Source organism: Trifolium pratense, linkage group LG6, assembly GCF_020283565.1.
Source record: "Trifolium pratense cultivar HEN17-A07 linkage group LG6, ARS_RC_1.1, whole genome shotgun sequence".
Classification (NCBI taxonomy): domain Eukaryota; kingdom Viridiplantae; phylum Streptophyta; class Magnoliopsida; order Fabales; family Fabaceae; genus Trifolium; species Trifolium pratense.
This window is the reverse complement of record NC_060064.1, coordinates 14,624,790-14,651,350: the sequence shown is the minus strand read 5'-3', so window position 1 is coordinate 14,651,350 and position 26,561 is coordinate 14,624,790. Positions and strand designations below refer to the sequence as shown.

The window sequence follows — 26,561 nt, the reverse complement described above, 5'->3', positions numbered from 1 at the left end:
CCAAATCAAATTCCATGACAACAACTCATCATTTCTAACCACCACTTCGCTAACACAATCATCTTTTTGGAAGGAGAGGGAGAACAAGCGAGGGAACTTCGCACATAAAGTTGAATCCCCAATCCACACATCATTCCAAAATCGAGTAAGCATACCGTTACCAAGGGAACAAGTAACCGCTTCCGTCACCCAAATTTTAGAAGCCACACAAGTTTCTAAATCACGAATATCTTTCCACCAAGGGGAAGCAAAATATGGATTGGAGACATTTAGCCAAGACACATTATAAGTTGTTTTTATAAACTATAGAGATGTCATAACTTCATAAGTGATAGATAATACGACATTAACTATCCGGCTTTATATATTAGAAGTTTAGTTCATTAGATATTATTATATGGACAAAACTTACATGCATTTCCATACATGCATTTCTTACTTTTCCTCTCACAAAGAGGTAATTTTTTTTATTAAAAATAATTTTCTTTTATTTTTTCAAAATGAAAAAACACAAATAACCACCTCTTTGTGAGTGGAAAAGTAAGAAATGCATGTATGGAAATGCATGTAAGTTTTGTCCTTATTATATATTCTCTAGGTAAAAACGTTATTTTCTTAAGTAATGTGTTGTTTTTTTATTGAAACCTATATCCTCTATCCTTTCTCCTATTTTATTTATTGTAATAAAAATATATACAAACGTGGTTTGAAAAATATATATACAAATCAGAGATCTAACATCACCATTTTTTATTTACTAACTTAATCAATATTATATATAACCTCAGATCCAAAGGTCGTCGTAACAACTAAGCAAACTGACCTTAGATCAAATTTCTAGATTCGTAAACAAACAGATTGAATTTTAAAATCATGCACAAGGTCCATGAATGAAAACTTAAACAAACCAAAGCAAAAGCATTACCTAATTTCAAAATCATACCAAAAGTGAACGTGAAACTGTAATTGCTTATCCCAAGTGGCAAATTAATTTAGAGATATATACATTCCAGTAATTGTTGTACTTTTCTGGTAGTCTAGAAGTTGAAAAGTTTCTTTTTAAAAATGAGATTAAAAATATACATTTATTAAGTGATGTCTGTTTTGTTATTTTCATTGATGTTCGTTTATATATGACAACTTTGTTTTGTAGCTCTTCTTGTACCGAACCCTATATTGTTTTTTTAAGCAAACAAAGTCATGTGGGAGTGGTACCTCATTGACTGGCGTGGGTTTTTGTCCACCTCTGGGTCCCTATTGTCTGCCCCTATCTCATGCCAGCCTCATGATGATGAGAGGATCATTTCCACACTACTGTATCTCTTCTCTACAAACAACTCTTCTTCCTTTCTTCTTCTTTAGATAATCTTACTCTGTTAGTAATACCAAAATCACAACAATCATGAACATATTTACCCTCTTACTAATAGTAGTAATTTCCACAGCTACTATTATTAATGCACAAGAATACAATGAAAAAAATTACATGTCCGATTTATTACAATCACTAACTCATACTCCCTCTACCTGGTCTAACAAAATTCACCACTGCAAATGGAAAGGCATAACTTGCAACTCAACTACTCAAGCTGTTATCTCCATCATCCTCTCATCAAATTCACTCACCGGCACACTCCCTTCGAATATCGACACTCTAACTAATCTCACTCACATCGATCTCCACAACAACTCACTCAATGGTCCTTTACCCGATTTTAGTAACCTTGCCTTGCTCCAAACTATTTCCCTTGGTCACAATAACTTCACGTCCATCCCCGACGATACATTTCGATACTTATCTGATCTCAGAGCTCTTAACCTTAGTAATAACATGAATCTCTCCCACTGGGAATTTCCTACCAATTATTTACCTTACTCCGGTTCTTTGCATACTCTTGATTTCGAAGCTACGAATATGATAGGCTCATTTTCTGATCCTAATATATTCAATTCGTATCAAAATTTGCAAACTTTGATTCTTTCTAACAACCAAATAAAAGGAGTTCTACCCGCGTCTCTCGGGAAATCTGGAGTAAGATATTTACGGCTTGATAATAATGAGTTTGTGGGCAAAATTGACATTCTATCAACAATGACCAATTTGTCTCAAGCATGGCTTCACGATAACAGTTTCAGCGGTCAAATTCCAAACATGTCCAAATGTACTAATTTGTCTGATTTGCAGCTTCAGTCGAATACTTTAACTGGTTTGGTTCCACCTTCATTACTTTCTCTTCCTAGCTTGAAAATTATCAATTTGAAACAAAATGGGCTACAAGGACCGTTACCTGAGTTTCGCAAGGGTGTTAACGCAACTTTGGAAACAAATAACTTTTGTCGAAGCGATTTTGGACCTTGTGATTCTCAGGTTACGCTTTTATATGAAATTTTTGAAGATCTTGGGTCTCCTCAATATTTGGCAACTCAAGGGAACAATGTTTGTACCGGAGGGCAGTGGCTCCAGATGATGCCCAATCAAGTACAGATTAAGTGTGAAAGAGGGAAAATTGTTAGTTTTATGATCTCCTATGTTAATACTTTACTTGATGGTAGAAGTGGAACCATCTCTCCCAAATTTTCCAATTTAACAAGTTTGGTGAACTTGACTCTTGTTGGAAATAATTTGACAGGTCCAATACCACAAAGTCTTACAACTTTGCCTCAACTTCAACTTCTTGATGTTTCTAATAATAATCTTTCAGGATTTATTCCAAAATTTTCATCCAAGGTTAAGTTAAATATCACGAGCAATAATTTGCTAGGGAAAAATATGTCTAGACAAGGTGGAGGTGAAAACGCAACCACTGCAGGTGATGCTCAAACTGGAAGTTCATCTAAAGCAGCAAACCTTAAACCTTTTTGGATTGCAGGTATGTTTCTACTACTCCATCCTTAATTATAAGCAAAACTTTACTTTTAAGTTCATTCAATAATTGATGTATCTAGATCATATTATATAGATCACATAAGTTGATTTTTGCTTATTGTTGATTAAAGTGTTAATTTCATGTTAGTGAAATATAATATAGGTAGTGGAAACTATCTAGTATAAGTGAAGAGTTAGATGAGTAAATTGTCATTGTTGTTAGTGGAAGCACTTAATGCTTAGCGAAGTTTTTAATTATGAAATAGATAAACAGTATTGTATTTAGACTTGACGATTTAACTTGTTTAATCTTCACTAATTATTCCATTTACTTCTCTCATGTGCAAACATGCAGGGGCCTTGATGTTTGGTGTTGCATTTGTCATACTTATTGTGTTGGTTTGTAAACGCAAGAGGTATCATATTTTAGTAAAAAGGTGGCTCTTCAAGAAAACAAAATCTATTGACTACAATGTGGAAGATTTCATGCAAAGTTATAATTTGTCAGTGCCAATTAAGCAATATAGATATTCAGAAGTGAAAAGAATGACAAACTCATTCCGGGACAAATTAGGTCAAGGAGGATATGGTGTTGTTTACAAAGCAAGTTTACCTGATGGACGTCAAGTGGCGGTGAAAGTGATAAACGAGTCGAAGGGAAATGGAGAAGAATTCATAAATGAAGTAGCTAGCATTAGTAGAACTTCACATGTGAACATTGTTTCACTTTTGGGTTTTTCCTATGAGAACAAAAGAGCATTAATATATGAATTCATGTCCAAAGGATCATTGGATAATTTTATCCTTAAAAGTGGATTTTCTGATGCTATTTGTAGTTTGGATTGGAACACAATGTACAAAATTGCAATTGGCATTGCTCGGGGACTAGAATACTTGCATGAAGGATGTATTTCAAGGATTTTGCATCTTGATATCAAACCCCAAAACATTCTTTTGGATGAAGATTTTTGTCCAAAAATCTCTGATTTTGGACTAGCTAAAATATGCCAAAGGAATAATAGTATTGTGTCTATGCTAGGCACAAGAGGAACCATAGGATACATAGCACCAGAAGTATTTAGCCGAACGTTTGGTCAAGTTTCTCACAAGTCTGATGTATACAGTTATGGTATGTTAATTCTAGAAATGATTGGAGGAAGAAAGAATTATGACACTGGAAGTTCATGTACGTCTGAAATGTACTTTCCAGACTGGATTTATAAGGATCTCGAACAAGGTAACATCCTTGAGGGTTGTTTGTCAAATTCCGAGGAAGAAAATGATATGGTGAAAAAGATTACCATGGTAAGTCTATGGTGCATTCAAACAAATCCATCAGATAGGCCATCAATGAGTAGAGTAATAGAAATGTTGCAAGGACCACTTCAGTCAATATCATGTCCTCCAAAGCCTTTCTTATATTCTCCTGAAATGTCATCATTACAAACTTCATATGTGTCTTCCAACAATTTGCTAGAGACAAATTCAGAAAGACATAGTGAAAATGTGACTGTAATGTAATCATATATTGATGGTAATCATGGTATTTGAGTACAACTTAGCATATCCGCTGGTTAAGCTTCAAAACATGTTCATAATTCATATATATAGTTGTTAATTTCTAACTACTAATGACTTTGAAGATCTTATATTCTGCAATTCAAAATTTAATAACTATCATGACTTTACGACTTTAACTTTGAAGTTTCAGTGTAGCAATTCATTATGAGCTTCGATGTTTCAAAATTACAATCAGTGTAGCAATTACTAACCCAATGTGTGTCTGATAACAAAGAAATTGCTTTTGCTCTGATTCTAGATGCAAATATTTCTGGTAGAGAAATGCTAGGAACAAGACCAACACGAAGAGAGAAGGATATAACAATTGTTTGAATTTTATATGCCACCAAAGTCAAATGTGAAAGGAAAATAAAAAATGGTATCAATTTTACTGACCAGAATTAATTAAATGACTTACAGGACAGTCCCAAGAACCGCAAGGGTGCCTGCCTGAGTATGGATATGACTGATCAACATATCATATTCACACCTCATCATCAAAGATACAACCATATACGCTAACTTAAGAAAAGAACCGGCAAGAAGATGATTTAGAGGAGAGGAGGTGAGTGATACAAAAAATGAAGGACAATATTTATAGACAAGAGCAATACGACTGATTTGTCGGATAAGAGATAATGCCTAAATCTTACTTCTAACATCAAAATTTTATCGGAGATTTTTAGACAAAATCCAATTCATAATCATAAATCATAACCGTGATAAGTATGAAAGAATGTCTTACAGCATTTAGTTGTTCACTGACGTATGTATGTCATGGATCTCAGTATAGCCTCTCAAGTGTATGTATCCCTTGTAAGCTGAAACTTAACCTCTGTTTCGCCTAATGGAGACTTGCTCTAATCGTGCAACTATAAAAGAAAACAGATATTACAAGGGTATCTTTTCATACTATAACGACATTACAATTATATACAGTAGCACCACCAATAACATTATTTCAACATTACCTTAACGCTTATTATAGGCACTCTCTCCAAGGGATGAGCCACGATTCGCTAAGACTCCAAGTCATTGATTTGAGGTAAGCAAGGTTTTCTGAGATATGCCGAACACACATGCTATTTGACATTGAGGAAGAAGGTGCGGAGGAAAAAGATGGAGGGGCATTTGTTGTGACCTGATAGGAAACACTTGTCCTTCACAACAAATTATGAACACATAAAAACAAGAGATAAGATAACTCTAACTTGTCCATAAATACTTATAGAAAAAGAAATACTAAACGAACCTTGCTATAGTTATGATTTTTTTCAACAATAGTTTCTCATATATAGGCTTATTATTACCCTAAACTTGGATGATGCTATGTTTGTCAATGGTTCTAACCTGCATGTATCCTCATCTAACCAAAGGACTAGCTGCCCTAGTAAACTAGTTTTCTATCTTATCAGCTTCTCAATGGTTCTAACCCCTACAAGTGTTTTTGCAACAACATCGATTATTGCACATATGTTAATAAACTGTCAACAAGATCTTACCATCCTGTTACTTTGATAAGAGGTTGTGTGACTGAGGTTAGCACTCAGAAACGAATATTCAGAAAACTAGTATTAACATCAAAATAGTCCCACATCGGTTGTTTTAGTAGTTTATAAACTGTCAACAAGATCTTACGGATTCTAAACCCTTTTTTTGTTCTTCTTTCTTTTTTATTTCATCATCATTGATTTAATTTCACCATTTCGAGATTGGTTTATTATCCTCGGCTCCCAATACATTTCCAGCATGCAATGGAACAACCTCTTGAAAATTGTTAATAGAAAGACATAAGAATGAAATAACACTTCATATTAAGACTTAAATAAAAAATTGAACTTGAATTGTAGGGCTTTACCCCAAAGGGAGCCCTTCCAGAAATTCTCGAAGGCTAGGGATAAACCCAAGCCTAAGAGGGGGTTTGGAAATAGTTTTCAACCAGCAATAGACGCGCCTCGGTTAGAACCTCATTAGCTGCGTCATTGCCCCAAGCGCAAAGATGCTTATGAATGTATTAAGCTCAGCTATATATAATAACTTGAAACACATGTTGTTTATGACCTTGGCGATGTGGGACATCTTTGCAGTGAAAAAATTGTATTGACTTACTATTATTACTAGTTAGATTTAGTAAAAAAAAAAAACACTAGCTTAGTTAGATTAGAGATAGCCTTGTATATAAACTACTCCCCTGTATAGTTTACAAGAGTTTTTGCATTTTATCAAATTGATCAATGAATTCAATTTCTTCTTTTAGTTCTTCTCTGCATACCAAGAACTATTACTATAAAACGCAAGCAATTAAGACGTCATAGTGAAAGAAACAACTAACCCAATAATGATCTGATGGTTCTTGGATACAAAGCCAACCCTCAATTTCAAGATCATTACATGGAACTATTCCAGCAACATTCCAAGTGCCAATTGTTACCCTGAAAATTAACCATTTAATTTCATTAGTTAATATCTTTAAAGTTAATGACATGTCACATATAATATTAACATCAGACCTCAGTTCCTCCGTATTTATGTATTGAGCACACAAAGTTTCTGATTTTCCTCTTCTGTGTCGTCTCATCTTATAGTCCTTACAAGAGGTTCCATATTTTGACATCAAATGCAGACCTATCCACACTGGCATTGTACATAAAAGCTAGCGAGCAAATACTTACCTGCTATCAGGTAAAGAGCGATGTTCTCAAGCTGAAAGTGTCGGAAAGAAAACCAACTTGATTAAAACGTCCACAACATCATTGAAACAAAGCACAGATAAGAAATTGTACCTTAGAAAGGACTCTTTCCAACACAAAAAATGTTGCATCTTAGGACAAAAAAGTTAACAAAATATGAGTACTCAAATGAGGGAACTGAGGAGAAGGGAAGTTGTGATTCAGATGATAGAAACAAGACTTATCATTGAAACATTTTATAAGTTCCTTGGCTAATTTGTTTACTAAAGACTGTGACCCTATCAATGGAATGACTGAATCTTGATCTACACTGCATATAGAAGCGCATCTCTAAAATGATTTTCGACTGCCACAAGTCCTGAATTCTAGATAAGGTGCCTTGCCTTGCCCCTCAGTTATTACTATTCAATACTAAAACAATTTAAACATGGTTCTAACTTACTTGAACAGAAGCATAGTTCTAACTTACTTGAACAAAGTTTTAGTCCCACATTGCTAAGACTCGACCAAAATCAAGTGTTTATATAACTAGCACGAAGAGCAATAGACACGACCTTACTTGAACAGGATCTGTTCTATAGGATCGTATTACTGTGTCCTTGATTTCTAAGGAGACAGGAACAAAAATCTGGATGATGAACTATGACCGTGTGATCAGAGCGTGATTAACGGCTAGGATGGTTCTCTAGTTGAGACATCATCTCTGTGCTGTAGAGGATTGTTCCGGGTCAGTTATATCTGACCTGGATGGTCTCACGGTGTTCTTACAGATTCAAACCCCTCTTTTTTGTTCTCTTACATACAACAACTTAAAATTTTGAAGATTTTTTTTTTCTTTTTCAAGTAACTAAAATAAAAGCAAAGTGTAGTAAAATTTTGAAGTTGGGAGTAAGATGTGTTAGTACATTACCTTGTCGACCTGCTATGTTCAACAACAACAATTTTGATCCGAGATGCTTAGGCTTTGGGCTCCAAAGGAGAAGACTAGGTGATCACATGCATTTATTTATCTATAAAAAAATGCCTCCTTTGAAGATTGTAGGAAGCACTGATACTCTAAAATGGCTTCCGTTATATCGGAGCCATGTTCTCTTTTACTAGCTCTATTTGTCAGTTTTGCTGTCTAAAAGTATTAACTACTATCTTAATATTTCTAAGTATCTTAATATTTCTAAGTATTCCTCCTAACTTATGAGCCTATTACAAGAAAACATGTTACTGCTTTTGTTTCTTGTTTGCTGGACGGCCTGGAAGAAGTCGCCAGTTTTTACAACTAAGCACCATCTAGCCAACCAAAGCCCATGCTCAACTATGTCTCCCCTTTCATGGTTCCTTATTAATTATAGGATATCTTAACTGAGTTCTTTTTTCCAATTCCCTTTCATTTATCTTCCACACACGCACACACTGTTACATTGGAAGCATGCAGGCAGCCCCAACACATTAACATCAGCAACAAGTGGTTGTGAGAATCGCCTTCTTGACATGAACACAGTGATGTTGACATTGAGGAAGAAGGTGCAGAGGAAAAAGAGGGAGTGACATTTGTTGTGACCTGATAGGAAACTGAGGTGAAGAGAAGTTGTGACTTGTTATTCAGATGATGGAAAGAAGAATTATCATTTATCAAGATGCTCTTGACACATTTTATAAGACTGAATCATTCTTCATGAACTGTATGAGTGGATGGGATGATCAACAGGTACAACTCTAACCATCTGGAAGTTTCTCAGGCAATCAACAAACAAGCTGGTAATTTCATGATTGATCGCTTTTGGCCTACTGTGAAGGCAATGATATGCAAAACACAAGTGGTCTCTCTGGCTGAGAAAAGGGAGATCATACATGAGATGCTCCTCTCCTCTCACAAGATAAGATATCGGGCTTGATTTGTGTCCATTCTGCTACCAGAAATATACCAATCAAAGGGATGCATTATGACATTTCATATTCAAGATCAGTTTTGTTTCAAGTATTAACCCGTCTTTCGTCAAACCATGTTCTATAAAAGCAATAGTATTATTCAATCCAAGTTCCTTGGCTAATCTTGATCTACACTGCATATAGAGGCGCATCTCTAAAATCTTACCAATCATGAAAAGGTTTCAACTGAATTCTAAATATTAAAGAGGTTATAACATAATCCAAATTAGATTGAAAGAGCTTATCCGTGTATTCGTGCGCGCTTTGCTAGCTTGAAATGGCTGAGAATCCACCTCAAGTGTAATTTTATGTTTCTGTGTTAATGGACTACAGCATAATATATTAAGGACTTTTCAAAGTGTTTACTTTATCCATTTTCTCGTCTTTGAGCAAGGAAATCAATGTATCTAATGAGAATCAAAGGATTTTGTGTTAAGTCATACCAAATTTGTTATAAAGCTGGAATGAATTTGAGAGTTAGAAGTGTTTTTTATAAATAAATTCAAAAGAGAGTTTCACATCAATTACAACAGAAGCATGGTTCTAACTTTTAGTCCCACATTGCTAAGACTAAACTAAAATCAAGCGTTTATATAACTGACGCGGAGAGCAATAGACACGACCTTACTTGAACAGGATCTGTTCTATAGGATCGTACTATTGTGTCCTTGATTTCTAAGGAGACAGGAACAAAAATCTGGATGATGAACTACGACCGTGTGATCAGAGCGTGATTAATGGCTTGGATGATTCTCAATTTGAGATATCACTCAGTGCTGTAGATGATCGTTATGGATCAGTAATATCTGATCTGGGTGGTCACATGGTGTTCTTACAGATTCAAAACCCTCCCCTTTTTTATTTTATCTTACATACAACAAACTTAAAAATTTTCTACAAAAATTAATGACTCAACAAGAACTTTTTTTTACAGAAGAATGGTTTTGCTTCAAGAGATGAAAACAAAGGATAAATTTTAAGTAATTTTTTTCTACCTTTTTTCAGTAACTAAGGAAAAGTAAAAGCAAAGTGTAGTAAAATTTTGAAGTTAGGAGTAAGATGTGTTGTACATTACCTGCTATGATGAACAACAATTTTGATCCGAGATGCTTAGGCTTTGGGCTCCACAGGTGACCACTCTATGATTAGATGCCTCTTTATTGAAGATTGTTTGTGTTCTCTAACCTTCCTCAACTATAACTCTAGTCTCTAATTACATGATCAATGCATACATAATACCCATTTCCAACAAAGTTGTGTGGTTAGTGGTTACTAAAGAAAATAAAAATTGTATGGAGTTGTTTTGTAAAACTTGTGACTGTGGTAGAGATACTGCCACGTTGAAATGGTTAATTTTTATTATATCAAATAATTTGATCAATAAGTATAATCTCTAATTTTTTTCTCTTGTTTTTGAGGGATATTTAAACATTCATTTTCAAAATTTCAATGGAAAGAAAAATAGTTCATTCTATTCAATATCTTTATGGGGCAAAGAAGAAAAAAAAAATTAAAAAAGAAAATCCATTTATTAGCTTTATTAACGATGAATAATAATGAAAGGACTTCTTTTTTTCGGAAGAGAACACATTCACATCGAATTAATCAAAATGGCAAAAGCATAAGACGTCTTTTTCTTGATAGTACCCATTGGTCATGTTATAGTTTACCAACCTTTGGATTAACAATAGAAGATAAAATATGAGAATTTTTTTTGGAAATGATCTAAATCCCTACTAATAAAATGGCTCTCATATTGTTTAATTTTTAGTATAAGAATTAAAATTTCAAAATTTTCTCCTCTTTAATAATTCTTCTTTCATTTAATTATTTTTTCTCTCTTTTAATTTTTTGTGATGCATTTTGGCAATTTCATTGTTATCTTTTTAACAAAATGTTGCTTATAACATTTCATTCATAATTAAATATTGAATGCATGTCGGTACATCAATAAATACATTAGAGTTAGCTAAAGATATGAGGTTACCCTTACTGAAGCACAAGCTATCGCATTTGTTTGTCTCATATTAGATGAGAGTTTTCAAAATATAAATTCAACCTACTACAACATTCCTTCAAAATATCTCCAAATTCTGTCATATCATTGCCCCTTTTTTAAAGTGATCAACCACAGTTTTCGAATCAATGGCAAAATTCACCCTCTCTAGTTGGAGCTTAGAATACCCACCCATATGATAGCATGAAAAAGACCAAGAGCCTCTCCTAGATAGACATTGCACAAGGGTGATATTCACATAGTCTTTGCAAGCACAAACCGACCTTCATCCTCTCTTATACATATGCCAAGGCCTACACGATTTCGTTGAGTCGAGAACGACGCGTCGATATTGCACTTATATCTTCCTCTTCCCGGCTTCTCCCACTTGATTTCTGGCGGGACAGATGTGCTTCTCCTTCCTCTCCACCTGCTGTCATATGGGCTTGATTTTGCTGCCTTTGGTCTGAATGTCTGATTATATCTGCCAAGCAGCTGCAGCGCTTGGTCTAGGATTTGTGCACACGTTTCTGTTTTGTTTTGCCACAATTTGAGGTTTCTGTGCTTCCATAAACTCCATATCACACCAATCATCCTTGCATTTTCCCGTGCATTCAGTTTTTTCCAATAACAAGAACAAAGTTTCTGTAACATTACTTGAGTTGTTCACAGCTCCCTCGATACTATTCCACAACCCAATTGCACGCTATACTTGCGTTAACAGAGGACAAGTAAAAAGGATATGAGCTGTGTCTTCATAATTATCGTCACACACAACACAATTTGGTGGACATAGGACTCCTTTGTCGCACAGGCGAGCTCAATTTGGAAAGCATCCTCGACATATTCTCTACACTGGATTTTTTACCTTTGGAGGGACATTCAGCCGCCATATGCCGAACCAGTAACTGAGGCACTTGAGATGAGAGGTATCGATGAGTTCGTCAACACATAAATGATACGCACTCGTCTTAACTGAATAATTTCCATTTTTCTCAGCTTGCCACACCAATCTGTCCGTAGGTACTTGTTGAATTACTGTCGTTTTCAAAATACTCTGCTATATTTTGATCAAATAAAGTATGGATGATGATGTCCCGATTCCATTCCTTTTGTTGAGTGATCAATGAGATGTTATTATATAGTAAAAGTAGTAAAATAAAATTGTATAGTAACATTATATATATATATATATATATATATATATATATATATATATATATATATATATATATATATATATATATATATCACAAAATAGTCAATAAAAAAATTATGGATCGTTCACAAATCTTAACCCAACCGATAGAAATATCAAAATTGTTAGGTTAGACGCTATGACTAGAGTTGAACTCCAATTTTCAATGGTTTACCATTTCATCTATCTATCCATAAAAAATTCACTGGTAACCATAATACAAAATTATTATTTAAAATCAAGGTTAACATTAAAAGGTTCAACATTCACCATCATCATATAATCATAAAAAAGTATGTATACAAGTATATAAAAATAGGAAATTATCAACTATGCCAAAAAATATATATGTTAAAAAACAAGCAAACATATGTTTTAAAACATCTAAATAATAATGAAATCACGTAAAATAAAGTCAGATTACTGGTACCAATACTTTCACTGATTAAACTTTCATTTACACCATAAAATTAGTCATACATTCAAGAACCAATATCACCTTTCTTGTTATCATATCCATTCCTTCTTCTTTTTGACCTTTGAATAGAAGAACTTGATATGTCTACACCGAATTCAGATCCTCTCATATTGATCCTCTCCTGCTGTCTCGTTATGCATTAATTGCAGCCATTAGATCTCTCATGTTGTTTCTTTCTTCTGACTAGTTTTTTTTCTTTACAATCTCAGGCGTTGAATTAAAAACACGAAAGATAGGAGAACACACTGGCGTAGCAGATGATCCAACTCGGTCTATACCTTGCCCAGCTAACTCCTCAACATCACACCAATCATGGTCTTCATTAGTTGCTTTAGTTTCTTTTTATGGGTCTCCAGATGGTCCATTTACCATGACCAGAGGCTATAGTATTCTTAAAAAGATCTCCAATTCAAGTAAATTTCTAATACATTGTCTTTGAACTTTGCAACTTCAGGGATATTCCTGAAATAAAATCTATTTGATTTACTAAATATTTTAACCATCAAACTGAAAAATAAATGAAAATATAATTTTACCCTCATTATCGTTGGAAGCCATCTCAAGGGCTATTATAGCACACTACAAAAAAAAAAAAAAAAGTTTCTCACACAAACAAGAATCATAATTTTTTTTGTGCGCAACTGTAGAGACCAATCCCTCAAGCCTTTGTGGAACTCAAATGAGCGGCAAACTCTCCCTAAGTGTTTTAACGTTGCTGCATGCCCAAACTAGAGACAAGAATCATAAATTTTAAAACATATCACATGAAAATAAAGTGAATTCTTATTTGTACTAACAACTCTTTTGGTCTAACTTGAACCAATTGTGGCTTTGATATAATATATAAATAAATGGTTAGAATTTATTATAGCCAATTTTTTGTACTTTTTACTATAGACAAGTTCATGCCCACACATAATCACAATTTTGGTATTTTTTTTGTCCGTTTTTGTAAAAAAAAAAAAACGGTTGGGTACATATTTGATTAAGCTGGGCCGGGTTGAAAAATATGTTTCAACTGGGTCGGATATCAATTAATGGTTTTTTTTTTGTTCCGTTTTCGGGTTTGGGCTCTGGTCAGGTCAGCAACACAACGCAACAACGCTTTCAATAGAGTAACCAATTTTCAACAATGTAATTGGCATTGCTCTAGATTTTTCACAGTTATGGAAATCAAACTAGCATACGCAAGCCTATTCAAATAAGCATACAAATCATCAACAGATTAACCAATTTTCAACAATGCAATTGCCCTCAATTTTTTCACAAAATTAGGGACATCTTAGATATCATGAACAAGCATATCACATTACCAAGAAAAGTTTATGAGAAGAATATCTTCAACATAGTAACCAATTTTCCCTTACCATTCCACCAAGGCTAGCTATGTATGTCAAGTTTGTGGACTTTTTAAGATGAGAATAGAGTTCAGTTTCAGGTTAATGCATATTTTCTAGTTCATGTTTAAGGAAAGGAGCAATAGCTAAAAAAATTGTAAATAATCAAAAGACCATATAATAACTTCATCTTAATTACTCGGTAGAACTATATAATAGCTTCTTAATTTGCTAGTTGTTACTACTAATCGAACACAGGCAACGTGAACAAGCAAAAATCACAACAAGCAACATGAACAAACAGAACTTACAACACGTGAATGCAAATCGAACATTGGCGAAGATCAGCCAGCAAAAATAATGAACACAAAATCAAACACAGGGAGAAGATCAGCCAGCAAATCGAAAATACGAGCAACAAGAAAAAAAAACAACAAATACAGTAAGAAAATTGATCTAAAATACCTGAGTTGAAGAGTGGAAAGGGTGAAGAAAATGAAGAACGGCGCTGGGAGAGAGCAAGTCGCGGTGTTTCGTGATTCTAGAGTGGCAGAAGAGAACGCGAGTCGCAAGAGTTTCTCGGGCCAGGTTCGTGAAGCTCCATGTTTCAATTTGCAAAAGCTGTGTTTCAATTCATAAGCCCAAATTCATAAGCTTGTTAGAGAAGCTTATGAAAAATAGTTTATGAGAGCTCATAAGATCTTACGATGTTTTCTCCCAACCTGTTCTATAAGCACTTCTGTCAATAGATAAGCTCAAATAAGTTCTATATATGTCAATCCAAACAGGCCCAAAGTGTTTGAGAATACCTCAGAGTCTTTTGATCGATGCATATCTGTTGTACTGAGGCAAAATCTTATCAAATTCCCATAATTTAGTGACTATTACCAATAATCACCACATGAGCAAATCCCATCTTTAAAATGATGGAAACGGTTCGAGTCCCTCACAACTATTTCCCTCTCAGTAATTTTAGATATGTACTTGGTTGCATTATGACAATCGCCACAAACACGCAAGTTCTTAAATATCCTAATGGAACTTCTTGGTGGGGTGCTGATAATTCCAAATGCAATGGCCAATCTCTCACTGTGACTATTCAAAATCTGCTCTTTTTCATCCTCCTCAACATCTTGCAAGACAAAACTATAGTCCGGAACATAGCCAAGGCTCTTCATTTTGGCACTCAAAACCTTTAATTCCTTATATATATCTGTATATTTTGGATGAGTTTGGTTCCCAGTATAAAAGACTTCAGCTTTACTGCCAACTACAACAGAGCTCCACCCGGGTGTTTTCCTCAATCCTCGATCTCTGGCCAACGATCTTACTTTAACTACTCCTTCCCATTTCCCGGTATTTGCGTAGATATTAGACAACAAAACATAATAGCCAACATTCTTCGAATCAACTTCCAATAAGCGATCTAAAGCTAATGTGGCCAATTCTGAATTTCCATGTATTCTACAAGCAGAGAGAAGAGCACCCCAGATGGATGCATCTGGCTGCATAGGCATATTGCTCACTAATTTATAAGCCTTTTCCAAAAACCCAGCTCTGCCAAGTAGATCCACCATGCAGCCATAATGTTTCAAACTAGGCTTGATTCCATACTCTTTCTGCATTATATCAAAGCACTTTTGGCCCTCGTCAATTAAACCTGAATGACTACACGCCGATAACAAAGATACAAAGGTAATGTGATCTGCCTTAACCCTTTCGGCTAGCATATCTTTGAAAAGTTGCAGAGCTTTTTCTCCGTGCCCGTGAATCCCAAGAGAAGATATTATGGCATTCCAAGTAACCGAAGTTTCCTGTGGAATTTCGTAAAATAAGGACAATGCATCCTCTAACCTCCCACATTTTCCATACATGTCAATTAGGCAGGTAGCTACAAAGACATCCAAGTAGAGACAGTTTTTTATTAGTCTCCCATGAATTTTCATCCCTTGTTGCAGAGCTCCAACATGGGAATATGCTGGGATAATGCTCACCCAAGTCCCTTGGTTTGGGATTATATTTATACACTCTTCCATCATGTTGTAAGCATCAATTGCCTCACTTGCAAGACCATTTTGAGCATAACCTGTGATCAATGTGTTCCATGAAATTGTATCTTTTCTTGGAAGCTGGTCAAAAACTGTATGTGCACAATTCATATCTCCCAATTTTGCGTACATATTCACAAGTGCATTGCCGATCACAACATCCTTCTCAAGCCATTCACGCCGTATAACAAATCCATGAATAGATCTGCTAATCCTTTGATCACTTAACTGACCGAAAATTGACGTCAAACTCACAACCGTCAACAAATCAGGCCGTATTCCAACAAGTTGCATCCCTTTAAAGAACCTAAGTGCAGTATTTGGATCATTATTCTGCTCATATGCAGCAATTATAGAATTCCATGATACCAAATCCCTCACTTCCATGTCATCAAAAACCCTTTGTGCATCCTGCAACCTACCAAACTTTGAATACATATTAATCAAAGCATTGGAAACAAAAACATCAGCATCCAACCCATGCTTCAACACATGCAAATGAATCAACACCCCATTAACAATATCATCCGACTGTGCACAAACAGGAAGTATACTCGACACAGTAACCGTATCCATCTTCACCCCCTCAACTTTCATACTATTCAAAACACCTAACGCCCCTGCCGCATTCCCATTCTGACAAAACCCCGAAATCATGGCATTCCAAGAACCCACATCTTTCACCGGCATATCAACAAACACCTTATGTGCAACATTTAAAACACCAAACCTCGAATACAAATGAATCAACGAAGCAGCAACAAATACATCATTCTCAAAACCCATCTTAAAAACACAACAATGTACTTTCTTCCCATCAACAAGATGCACACAAGCTTTCAATATAGGAGGAAAAGTATAAAAATCGGGTCGTAAATTACCACTACACATAGAAAACAATTCATTAACACAATTCATAGCTTCATTGTATTTCCCAAATCGAACATAAGCAGCAATAATTGAATTCCATGAAAATATATTCTTTTTATGAATGTGATTAAAAGTAGAACGAGATAATGAAATATCTCCAAGAGTAACATACAAATTAATAAGCTTTGTAGATAGAACAACGTTTTGTGATTTTCCAAACACGATTAGAAGAGCGTGAAGCTTCTTTGTAGCGTTAATGTTTACGCATGAGTTGAATAAAGAAGTGAAATCTGCGTCTTTTTGTAGGGAAGTTGTAGCTGATGAAAAACAATGGTGGAGACATCGATGCAATGAGGAAAGCTTAGAAACTGATTTGAGTATAGGAAGCATAGAATTTGTTGTGGCGTTGGTGGCCGGAAATCGGAGAAAAGGCGGCGGAATAGACCTATCGCGGCAGCTAGGTTTGGAGAGAACAGTGATTTAGGGAGACTTTCCGGCGATGTTTTCCGGGAAGTACGATAAGCAGAGAAGAAAGGAAAAGAAAAGAAAACGGCTACTTACACCCTCATCATTCTAGTTACACCTACACCCCCTTAACACCGTTTAATTTGTAAAAAGCCCAAAGTAATAATGTTCATATTTTGAGCCTCTTCTTTTTTTTTTTCTAGGTATTTTGAGCTTCTTTCTTTTTCTTTTTTTAAATTTTTTGTCAAGTAGTCTAGTGATTAGAAATTGCACCTTAAAGTGGATAAGTGGCATGATCGGAGTTCGAATTCCGACCCCCTACATATATAATGCAATATTCCTTCTCTGCCAACTGAGTTAGGCTCATGGGATGAGCCTATTCTACGGCGAAGAAAAATTAAATTGAACATAAAGAGAAAATTATAAGAAACTAAAGTAAATCTTTATTTTTTTTATTCAACTTAATAATGTAGGGATTGGGATTGGGATTTGCATTATTAAAGATAAAAATGGAAAAAAAGTTCTTGCCAAAATATAATGACTTTGCATTATGTTGAATTGAACATGGGGAGGTTAGTTGGCTAATACAATATCAGCCATATAAGTACAAATAAATAAACACATTGATAAAAATCTAGGTAAAAATCAAAACCTGCAATGTACCAAAAAACCTGCAAAAAGAAAATGCAGGTTTTGAACATATTCTGGTTTGTAATGTAGAATTCAAACTGATTTTGAATTTACTTTTCAAACTGTAGCAGTATATAATACGAAATCCAAAACTACAAATTGACTTAGTTTGAAATGTGGAATATGAATTGTATCAAAGAGGGAAAAAAAATTGGGGACTGGGATTAATACGTGGAGCCTAAAAAGTAAAATTCATTTAAATTGAGTATACTGATTTTGAATAGGACTCCAAATATGTAATTTATAATTTGATAGTCAAATGGAGGATATATTTTTGAACTATGTGCTATTCTTTTTTTTAATTTCCTTTTATTTTCAAATCTATCATATACGAATTGCCTTGGTTTGGAACATGAAATCCAAATTGTATTAAAGGGGCAAAAAAAAAAAAAAAATTTGGAGGAAACTGGGAGCAATATGTGGTGCCTACAAAGTATAATTCCTTTAAATTGAGTATTTGTTGATTTTGAATTGGACTCAAAATGTGTGATTGATAAATTTCATTGTAAAAAAAGGGTATATTTGAGCTGGGTGCTATTCTTTCTTATATTATACAAAACTATATTTCTTTAATTTTCAAATCTATTACGTTGAGTTTGGTATGAGACAAACCAATAAAACAACTCATTTTAATACAAAAAGGCCACATTTTTTTTGTTCATATACATATTTTTCGTTGATATTTTAACTTCTATGCATGACATTATTTTATTTATTTTCGAAGCAAAGTCAAAAAAAAAAAAAAAAAGAAAGAAAAACGAAAGAAAAAATTCTAAGAATTAGAAACTCATCACTAGAAGTAACACCTAATTTAGCCAAAAAATCAACACAATTGTTGCCTTCCCGAAAAATATGAGAAAGATGGAACAATCAATCTTGGTGGATTAAATTCTTTATATGTCTTGAATCAAAGTTGCATACTTGTAGAACTTAGGAATTGGTTGATAGCCTCGCAAATGCACGAGATTACTGTCATAATAAGAAGAGTATCAATCCACGCTGACTAAAAACAAACAAAGTAAAAATCTAAAATATAAAAGATTAGAAATAAAAGTAATAAAATATAAGAGAATATATGATGAAGAGTTTTTTAGATATTTGAAAGCAAGTTAACACAAGATATATATATTTCTAATTAAAATCACAGTAGGATTATAGTTTTCATCACAAACACTAAATCCTAACCCAATTTAATGTACTATTGTCGTGAAAAACTAATTTATAAACAAGTTAAAGATAACGGGATAGTAACATTGCAAATGTCTCCTCTCAGAACAATTAATATTAACGAAGCCCTTCACATAAACATGATGGAATTCTTTGCATAACTTGAAACATACGGTAAATACATTATGCTCGACCATAGCCTATAGAGATAAAGCATGGATATATAACAATACAACTACGATAAAATTTGTTAGTAATCTCATCAATCAACAAAAGCATAAGAGAAAAAATCAAGAGAGCGTGCTATGGACTACTCTCCATTCACACCTAGCTATGAGCAACTGCAAACTAAAAAATAATAGAAAACAAAGTAAAAGCACAAGAAATAAACTAAAAACTTTTTATTGATAACTTGGAATTTGTTTACAAGAGTGTAGTTTGGCTTTTACAAAGAAAATAGGTCTTATTTAGAGTCTAAACCTCTTATTTTCGTAGCTATCATCATTCATTGGAGTTTTGTTACAAATAATGGACATTAAAAAGAGAAATGAAAAGATAAAAACTACCAAATGTCTCTCTGTTAGGTCTGCCATGGCCGTGTCTGAGCTCACACAGGTCGTGACAGAGCTTGATCAAGAATTCTTCACTCTCTGACTTGCTTGGCATGACCTAGGTGAGATTCCACACGATTGTGGCAGGCTCAGCTAATGGCAAAGCTTGACTTTTCACTTTATTCAACATTTAGTGACAGTGTTCTTTGACTTTTAGCTACGAACAACACTTGATGACACTAAAAAATCTATTTTCCCTTCATTAAGGAATGACTTCCACAATCATAATTAGACTGATCACCAAGACATTTGTCCCTAAATGTAAAACTCTCTAAAAAAAAGTTGTCCTTTTTTATAAGATCCTATTTCAATTTTCAACCATATTTATTTTCTTTACCTACATACCCTTAATTATTTTACTTTTTTTTTACACCTTATAATAAATATTATGATGAAACAAATAAATTCTCTCTTTTAAAAGATAAACTTATAAAAACTACACCCACAATCAATAAATTTATTACTACGTTCTATCAACTTTCTTAATTCTCGCAATTTAGTTAACGTATTTAGGAATGAAATTAGTATTATTGACTCTTAATGTTTTTTTAAAATCCTTTAAAATCTTATAAACCTATAAAGTCATTTTAAAGCATATAAATTATTATTTTATAAGTATGCTAAAATTCAATTAAAAGTCGATCTAGAGAAACTCAATTACAAAATATTGATCATTAAAGTCTTGTATTATTTTCATATAAATTATTATATTCTTTCAAATTTTAATATCTACAAAACTTTTTTAAATCAAAAGTCTTAAAATTCTAATCCACTACACCCCTAAAGACATTTGGGGACCTATTGAAGGAATTATCCAATGATGGAAGATTCCATATATTATGTACCAAAAGATAGAAAGGGTGATAAGGATTCTATGCATATTAGGTGATGAGGCATTTCTTCAACCATCTCTTTTTCTCAATGGATTCTTTGAAGTTTGAATTGAATAATTTTAAACCAATAATCACAACGGCCATTGAAATATATTGTGGCTCGGATCAGATAGTGACCATATGATTAATACAACTTGATAGTGAGACTTAATTGTTTCACCAATTTAGTTTTATAAAATTTGCTAAAATTGGCTAATAAAATTGCTAGAATTGACTTGATTCACCAATACTAACATGAGTTCATGAGAAAGTATATACAAACATTTAACTAAAATTAATTATTGTATACTCTTAGGAAGTGAGACATGTTAATTTACATATAGTTATATGAAATGTCAAAGAATTTTCCAAAAATTGCATCTTGTCCTTTTCAACGCATAACAATCCTTATTCCTTATCATTAAGCATCTTATATATAAAGATCTATCTCTAAAGAAGTATGAACTATAAATAAACATGTGTACACATTTCCTACATTAATCATATAGCAGCCAATTCAATAATATTGAACATTATTTGTGTTGGCTAAGAATATACTCTACACTGCCTAAGGCTACTTGCAAGAATTGGAAGGGAAAAAATTCCATAGGAAGGGGCAATCTAAACCAAGTTGATATAGCTATAGACCTATAGTCATGGTATCATTACACCGACCTCTCAAACATGAGATCCTCTTCTAAGAAGCCATGGACGGATAAGCTAGTTAGGATTTTGTCAATGTTGAGATATATCAGGTGTGAGTTGAGTTTCACATTGATTGAAAAAATTTGATCATGTACATGAAGGGATTCACACTTGAGGGGCGGTATTGAAATATATCAAGTGTGAGTTAAGTATCACATTGATTGAAATACTTGAGGTTGAACACTTTATAAGTGAGAGGAACTATAAACCTAATGCCTTGTTTTCGGTGAAAGTGTGATGTTATTTGGTGAAAGTGTGATGTTAGAGTCACTTGTATGGTTGTTCAATGCTCAATGTGTCGATCCAACCTAATAAGGCTCCTCCCACATATTGAACAACATTTTATATGTTAATATTTATTTTGGTTGTTTAATGCTCAATGTGAAGCTTAACAAAATCCGACCGCTAAAGATAGTTATCCCTTATACCATAACTAGTCATTAATGATACTCCATTTGTTCCTTTTTAAGTGTCGTTTGAGAAGCGTACGCACTATTCATATAATCTACTTTGATCGTAATTTTTTAATATATAAAAATAAATATTACCATATAAGATGTTGTTCAATTTGTCTCGACGAGTATTTTCAAAATATAAAATTTTCATAATTTTTTATAAAAGATAATTAAATATATTAGTGATCAAAGTTGTGCATTAACATATGTGCAGAAATCTAGAACGACACTTAAAAAGTAACGGAGGAGGAAGTAAGTGGTATGCCTGAATTTCAATCCTCTTAATTGTAAAAAACACATGAGAAAATAATGTGAAACCTAGGTCATTGAAATTATAAAGATGATAGCATTGGAATTTGAAAAATAAGATAGAGAAGTTGGTCAAGTGTTAAAATGTAAAAATTGAAAGAAAACGAATGAGAGAAAAAAGATGGAGAGAATCCATTTTCGTATATGCCTATAGACTACTCCCTCTGTGACGCTTTATAGGTTCATTGTAGATTTAATATATCTGACTCATAATATAAACTAAATATACATTAAATATACAAGAAACTTAAAAAAATGTATTTTTGCTTATAAAGTTTTATGGAGAGAGTAGAGTTTTGATTCTTTGCATTTATGGCAATGCCATGAGTTGGTTTGGGTTTGACGATAAAGTAAAATATTACCATCAATTATTCCCTTATCAATTAGGTCCTTTTTTTTTCTCTTCGGGGTACTTGTTTAATTATACTAAAAAATAAATAAAAGACAAAATTAATATTGGTAAGATAATTTTTTATATTTTTAAAATAATAAATAAGTTCTATGATAAAATCTTTTTATTAATATATTTAACCAGTATCATATTGTTTATCTAGCATCATTTTATTTCAGCCAAGTAAATCCAGAAGGCCCCAGCCCCCAGCAGTTAAAATGAAGTAGTCAGTCGAGTGATGACTTATTTAACCTTGGATAAGAAAAAACAAAACAACAATAATTGTACTAGCACAACTAGCCAACAATTTTGAAATTAATGTTGTTCAGTACATAGTACAGATATAAGATCACGAAGCTATGATGAAAACAAAAAGCCTTTTATATGCAATCCAATCTTGTTGTACAACATATATTGTGCTTCTTTGTGCAAATGGATTGAGTGCAGTTGCTCTTAATAATGGAGTGAAAGTACAGTCAGATTTTAATTTGATTTTAATTTTTAAATTTTGACCTTCAAATTCAAATTGTCCGATTTTTGGATGACCCTAATCTCATTAACAGTATATAATCATGTGTTTTGAGTGCAAACAATCTGATATAAGTCCAAATCTAGTACTCTCATTTAACTTATCCACCTATTGGGATTCGGATTTCCTACTGTTGAATTTTAACGCAGTTTTACGCAGTAACAGATCGCAGTCATCCATTACAGATCAGATGGTTATGATTTAACACACATTTTTATATATTAAAACAATATCAACCACATGTTTTAGATCAGACGGTTCTAATCTAAAACTGTGTGAAAACTGCACCTTTTTGTACAGCATTAAATCCTGTTCCCACCTATTGTCCACTCTTATTTTGTAATTGTTATGTTCTTCTTCTAGGTTAATTAGTTGATTAGAATATGATTTTTTTTTATATTAATTATATTATAAGGATTTTTTTTTAATATTTTTTAATATTTATTTTTTATTAGATGTCTATTTTAAATATTTGAGTAGGATATTTTTTTTGGAAGGAATATCTAAATAATGAAGGTTAACCATGGTTTTTTTATTTTATTTTTTACAATGAGTGGGAATCAAACTCATGACCTATAACATACTAGTCAAACCCCTCACCACTAGACCAAACCTAGTGGCTTAGGTTGACCATGGTTTTGTTGCATGAAGTTTTCGTTTATATCTGATATAATAAAATAAGACAAATGCTAACGAGTGTTCCCAAGATCGGGACACTTTTTAAGATCTTAAATAGTACTAAATTTTTATAGAATTTTTATGAAAATTTATAAAATATTTCCTTAAATAAAAAGTATTTAATTTTTTGAATAAAAAATTTCCTTAAATATAATGCTTAAAGAGTATCCGGAATAGTAGTTAGCAAGACCCGTAAAATAATATACGCACAAACTTGCACTTACATAATCTCACAATTTAACATGTAAGCCCTTGGATGACACTTGCTTCACTTTAACAATTTTTAAAGGTCAAAATTAATGCACATAACTATATAGCATATAGTTTGTATTGTATCTCCAATTGTTGTTGCTATGCTATGCTATGTACATTGATACCGTAGGATTCAGCATGGACCCACTGAATACCCTGCAAATAAGAGAATAAAATAATGATAGAGATTTGCTGACCTACTAGATAGGATATTCTGCATGACCTCTTGTTGTGATCTCAACCACAATTCATCAAATTTACTGTATGTAATAAAGTGGTTCATTGCGTCCATTTGCTAAATTACTTGTTTTAGCATATCTTTGGTTCTGAGGTAGGAGTTTCACATTTGGAAAGAAATACGACATACTGTAGAGTTTATGATAAAACCACATATACTAATTTCTCAAAATCATGACAAAAAGACTTATAAATATGTGTGGTAATGGCAGTAAAATGCAAAATCAAACATTCTTGAACTTATCTAATCAAAGTCGACCTTTATCCAGTGATGCTTCCATTTAGCTCTGATGAATGGAAGGAAGTTTTGTACCTGTAGACATTCGATGCTCAAGTCAATAAGAGGTGAAGCTGAGATTTTAAGAGTAAAATAGAATATGCATGACTACTCTGCATGAGAGGAGTATATAACCCTCAACAGCACTATGCCAAAACCACCGATGAGCATAATAATGTCATCAATGACTATCGACAAACAATTGAGGAGTGATGATTGACAGTAAATATTAATCATTCTGATGTCGACTGTTACAATATGACTAAATATTGTAACCGTTGGACGGAAATGCATGTTCATGGGCTTGATATGGTTGAGTCTTGCTCGATAGTTGATGAGGAGAATCTCTTGGACTGAATGCCCAATCCAGAACCATCTTATTAGTATATGCAAATATATTACTCTATTCAAAGAGTTTATCAATAAGTAATGAATTTTCATTAAGTGTCTTAAATCCATAAGCTTGAAACATTTTAAATTGAGTTAATAAGAAAACATATGTCCTCAAAATTATAATCATAGATCAATATAGTCTCTTTTTTTGTAAATTAGCATAATTGTAAAATATGAACTTCTATTCTTATCTAGACATGTTATAATACATATTAATCCCACATCAATGTTAATTCATTATGGAATAATTTGTCTATGAAATTTAGGTAGGGATGACAATGAGTAGGGTATGGGTAGGGTACTATAGTACCCATTCCCATATTCGCGGATTGAAAAAATACTCGTACTCATCCACATACCCACGTGGGTAACAATTTTTGCCCCCGTTCCCATACCATATGGGTACTTAGGTACCCATACCCGTACCCGTTACCCGCATTTTTACTAAAAATAAATTGATCAGTTATAAAATATCATATAATTTTAATAGAATTAAAAAAATTTCAAAGATTTTAATATTGGCTAATGAAAATTATAAACAAAATTATTACTAACCTAATGTTAAAGTTCATATTTATGTTAAATATTCACATTATTTTTATATTATGTTATAAATAAACATTTTTATTAAAAATATGTAATAGTTTAGTAGAGTTGTATTGTTTTAAATTGATTTACATATATTATAATATAATAATATAAATAAAATAAATAAATATATATTATGCGGGTATGAGGCGGGGTGGGTACTAAGGTACCCGTAGCCGAACTCATACCCGTTCATTTTTACAGGTAATTACCCATACCCGTGCCCGTACCCAAAATGCGGGTTTTTACCCTACCCGTTGTGGGTAATTTTTGCGGGTACCCTCTGAGTATGGGTCAAATTGCCATCCCTAAATTTAGGTCAATTTAAGGATAAAGTTGTGTATGGAGTGATTACCAACAATTTAGTCTATTAGAAACGTAATTTTTCAGCATGGATCCTCTCCGATGCACTTTATGTACAGTGAAATCTGAGTCATTGATTTTTATTACAATTTTAATTTTTCTTAAAAGAAATGGACTGCTGTGGTATACACTGGACCACCTCCTATGATAAATTCAGGGAGGCTATAATTTCTCATGTCTTTTATTGTCAAATTAGTCCTAAGGTGTGATTGCATTGATGTGAGATCAATGCGGAGGGTCCGTATATTCAGTTAATTATCATGTTATAGTCTCTAACGGAAGTTAAGTTAATAGAGTGACCAATTTAACTAAAATTTTACAATTTTAGAGATGTATTTATCAATTCGCAAAATTTAAGAATCATTTACTAATACTACCCTATTTGCCTATTTGCTGGTTTAATATTCCTATCTACCGATGGACTTCTTTTTTACTGTGTCTGTCATGAAGATACTTATTCTCCCATATTGCTGCTGCTGAATTTCTTGGGCCAACTTTTTCCTTGTGGTTCCTAAAGAGACAAATCGATCATAATAATTTTACTTCTTCATTTTAGCTCAAGATTTTCATGCCAACTGGCACTACCCCATCTCATATAACTTCCCCTTCTGCT

General features: G+C 33.3%; 2 protein-coding genes, 1 long non-coding RNA gene and 3 other non-coding genes across 20 annotated transcripts; 3 read left to right on the top strand and 3 right to left on the bottom strand.

The window, feature by feature from the left end:
- Positions 1-1,366: 1,366 nt before the first annotated feature.
- Positions 1,367-4,432, top strand: LOC123889441 (receptor-like kinase TMK4). Its single transcript, XM_045938780.1, has 2 exons — positions 1,367-2,870; positions 3,222-4,432. The coding sequence occupies exons 1-2, from the start codon at positions 1,403-1,405 to the stop codon at positions 4,385-4,387; spliced, it is 2,634 nt and encodes an 877-aa protein (XP_045794736.1). The 5' UTR covers positions 1,367-1,402; the 3' UTR covers positions 4,388-4,432.
- On the bottom strand, positions 4,162-10,290 carry LOC123889443. Of its 3 annotated transcripts, none has more exons than XR_006802557.1 (6): positions 10,115-10,290; positions 6,937-9,017; positions 6,759-6,858; positions 5,398-5,586; positions 5,172-5,298; positions 4,162-4,292 (listed from the first exon to the last, which is right to left on the bottom strand). It is a non-coding gene; the product is annotated as an uncharacterized LOC123889443 (long non-coding RNA). The 3 variants fall into 3 exon arrangements; XR_006802559.1 differs by having other exon boundaries at positions 5,398-5,567; XR_006802558.1 differs by lacking the exon at positions 10,115-10,290 and having other exon boundaries at positions 6,937-7,013; positions 7,099-7,817.
- Positions 6,277-6,427, bottom strand: LOC123893404. The gene has a single exon (XR_006803500.1). It is a non-coding gene; the product is annotated as a U4 spliceosomal RNA (small nuclear RNA).
- On the top strand, positions 7,666-7,889 carry LOC123893373. Its single transcript, XR_006803474.1, has one exon. It is a non-coding gene; the product is annotated as a small nucleolar RNA U3 (small nucleolar RNA).
- On the top strand, positions 9,658-9,880 carry LOC123893376. Its single transcript, XR_006803477.1, has one exon. It is a non-coding gene; the product is annotated as a small nucleolar RNA U3 (small nucleolar RNA).
- Positions 10,291-13,119: 2,829 nt separating the features above from the next.
- On the bottom strand, positions 13,120-17,561 carry LOC123890659 (pentatricopeptide repeat-containing protein At4g33990). 13 transcript variants are annotated; one of them, XM_045940312.1, is made up of 4 exons: positions 14,858-17,553; positions 14,514-14,787; positions 13,248-13,439; positions 13,120-13,173 (listed from the first exon to the last, which is right to left on the bottom strand). In XM_045940312.1, exon 1 carries the CDS (start codon positions 17,354-17,356, stop codon positions 14,933-14,935), a length of 2,424 nt encoding a protein of 807 aa, XP_045796268.1. In that variant the 5' UTR covers positions 17,357-17,553; the 3' UTR covers positions 13,120-13,173; positions 13,248-13,439; positions 14,514-14,787; positions 14,858-14,932. The 13 variants fall into 13 exon arrangements, with proteins under 13 accessions (XP_045796268.1, XP_045796265.1, XP_045796259.1 ...); XM_045940309.1 differs by having other exon boundaries at positions 13,120-13,439; positions 14,514-14,770; positions 14,858-17,561; XM_045940303.1 differs by having other exon boundaries at positions 14,514-17,553.
- Between the last annotated feature and the right edge of the window lie 9,000 nt (positions 17,562-26,561).

Bases quoted from the DNA above. Each gene is read 5' to 3' on its own strand.
- LOC123889441 (XM_045938780.1), top strand. From the start codon at position 1,403: ATGAACATATTTACCCTCTTACTAATAGTAGTAATTTCCACAGCTACT. The intron at 2,871-3,221 runs GTATGTTTCTAC...GCAAACATGCAG, and splicing joins TAAACCTTTTTGGATTGCAG to GGGCCTTGATGTTTGGTGTT.
- LOC123890659 (XM_045940309.1), bottom strand. From the start codon at position 17,356: ATGCTTCCTATACTCAAATCAGTTTCTAAGCTTTCCTCATTGCATCGA.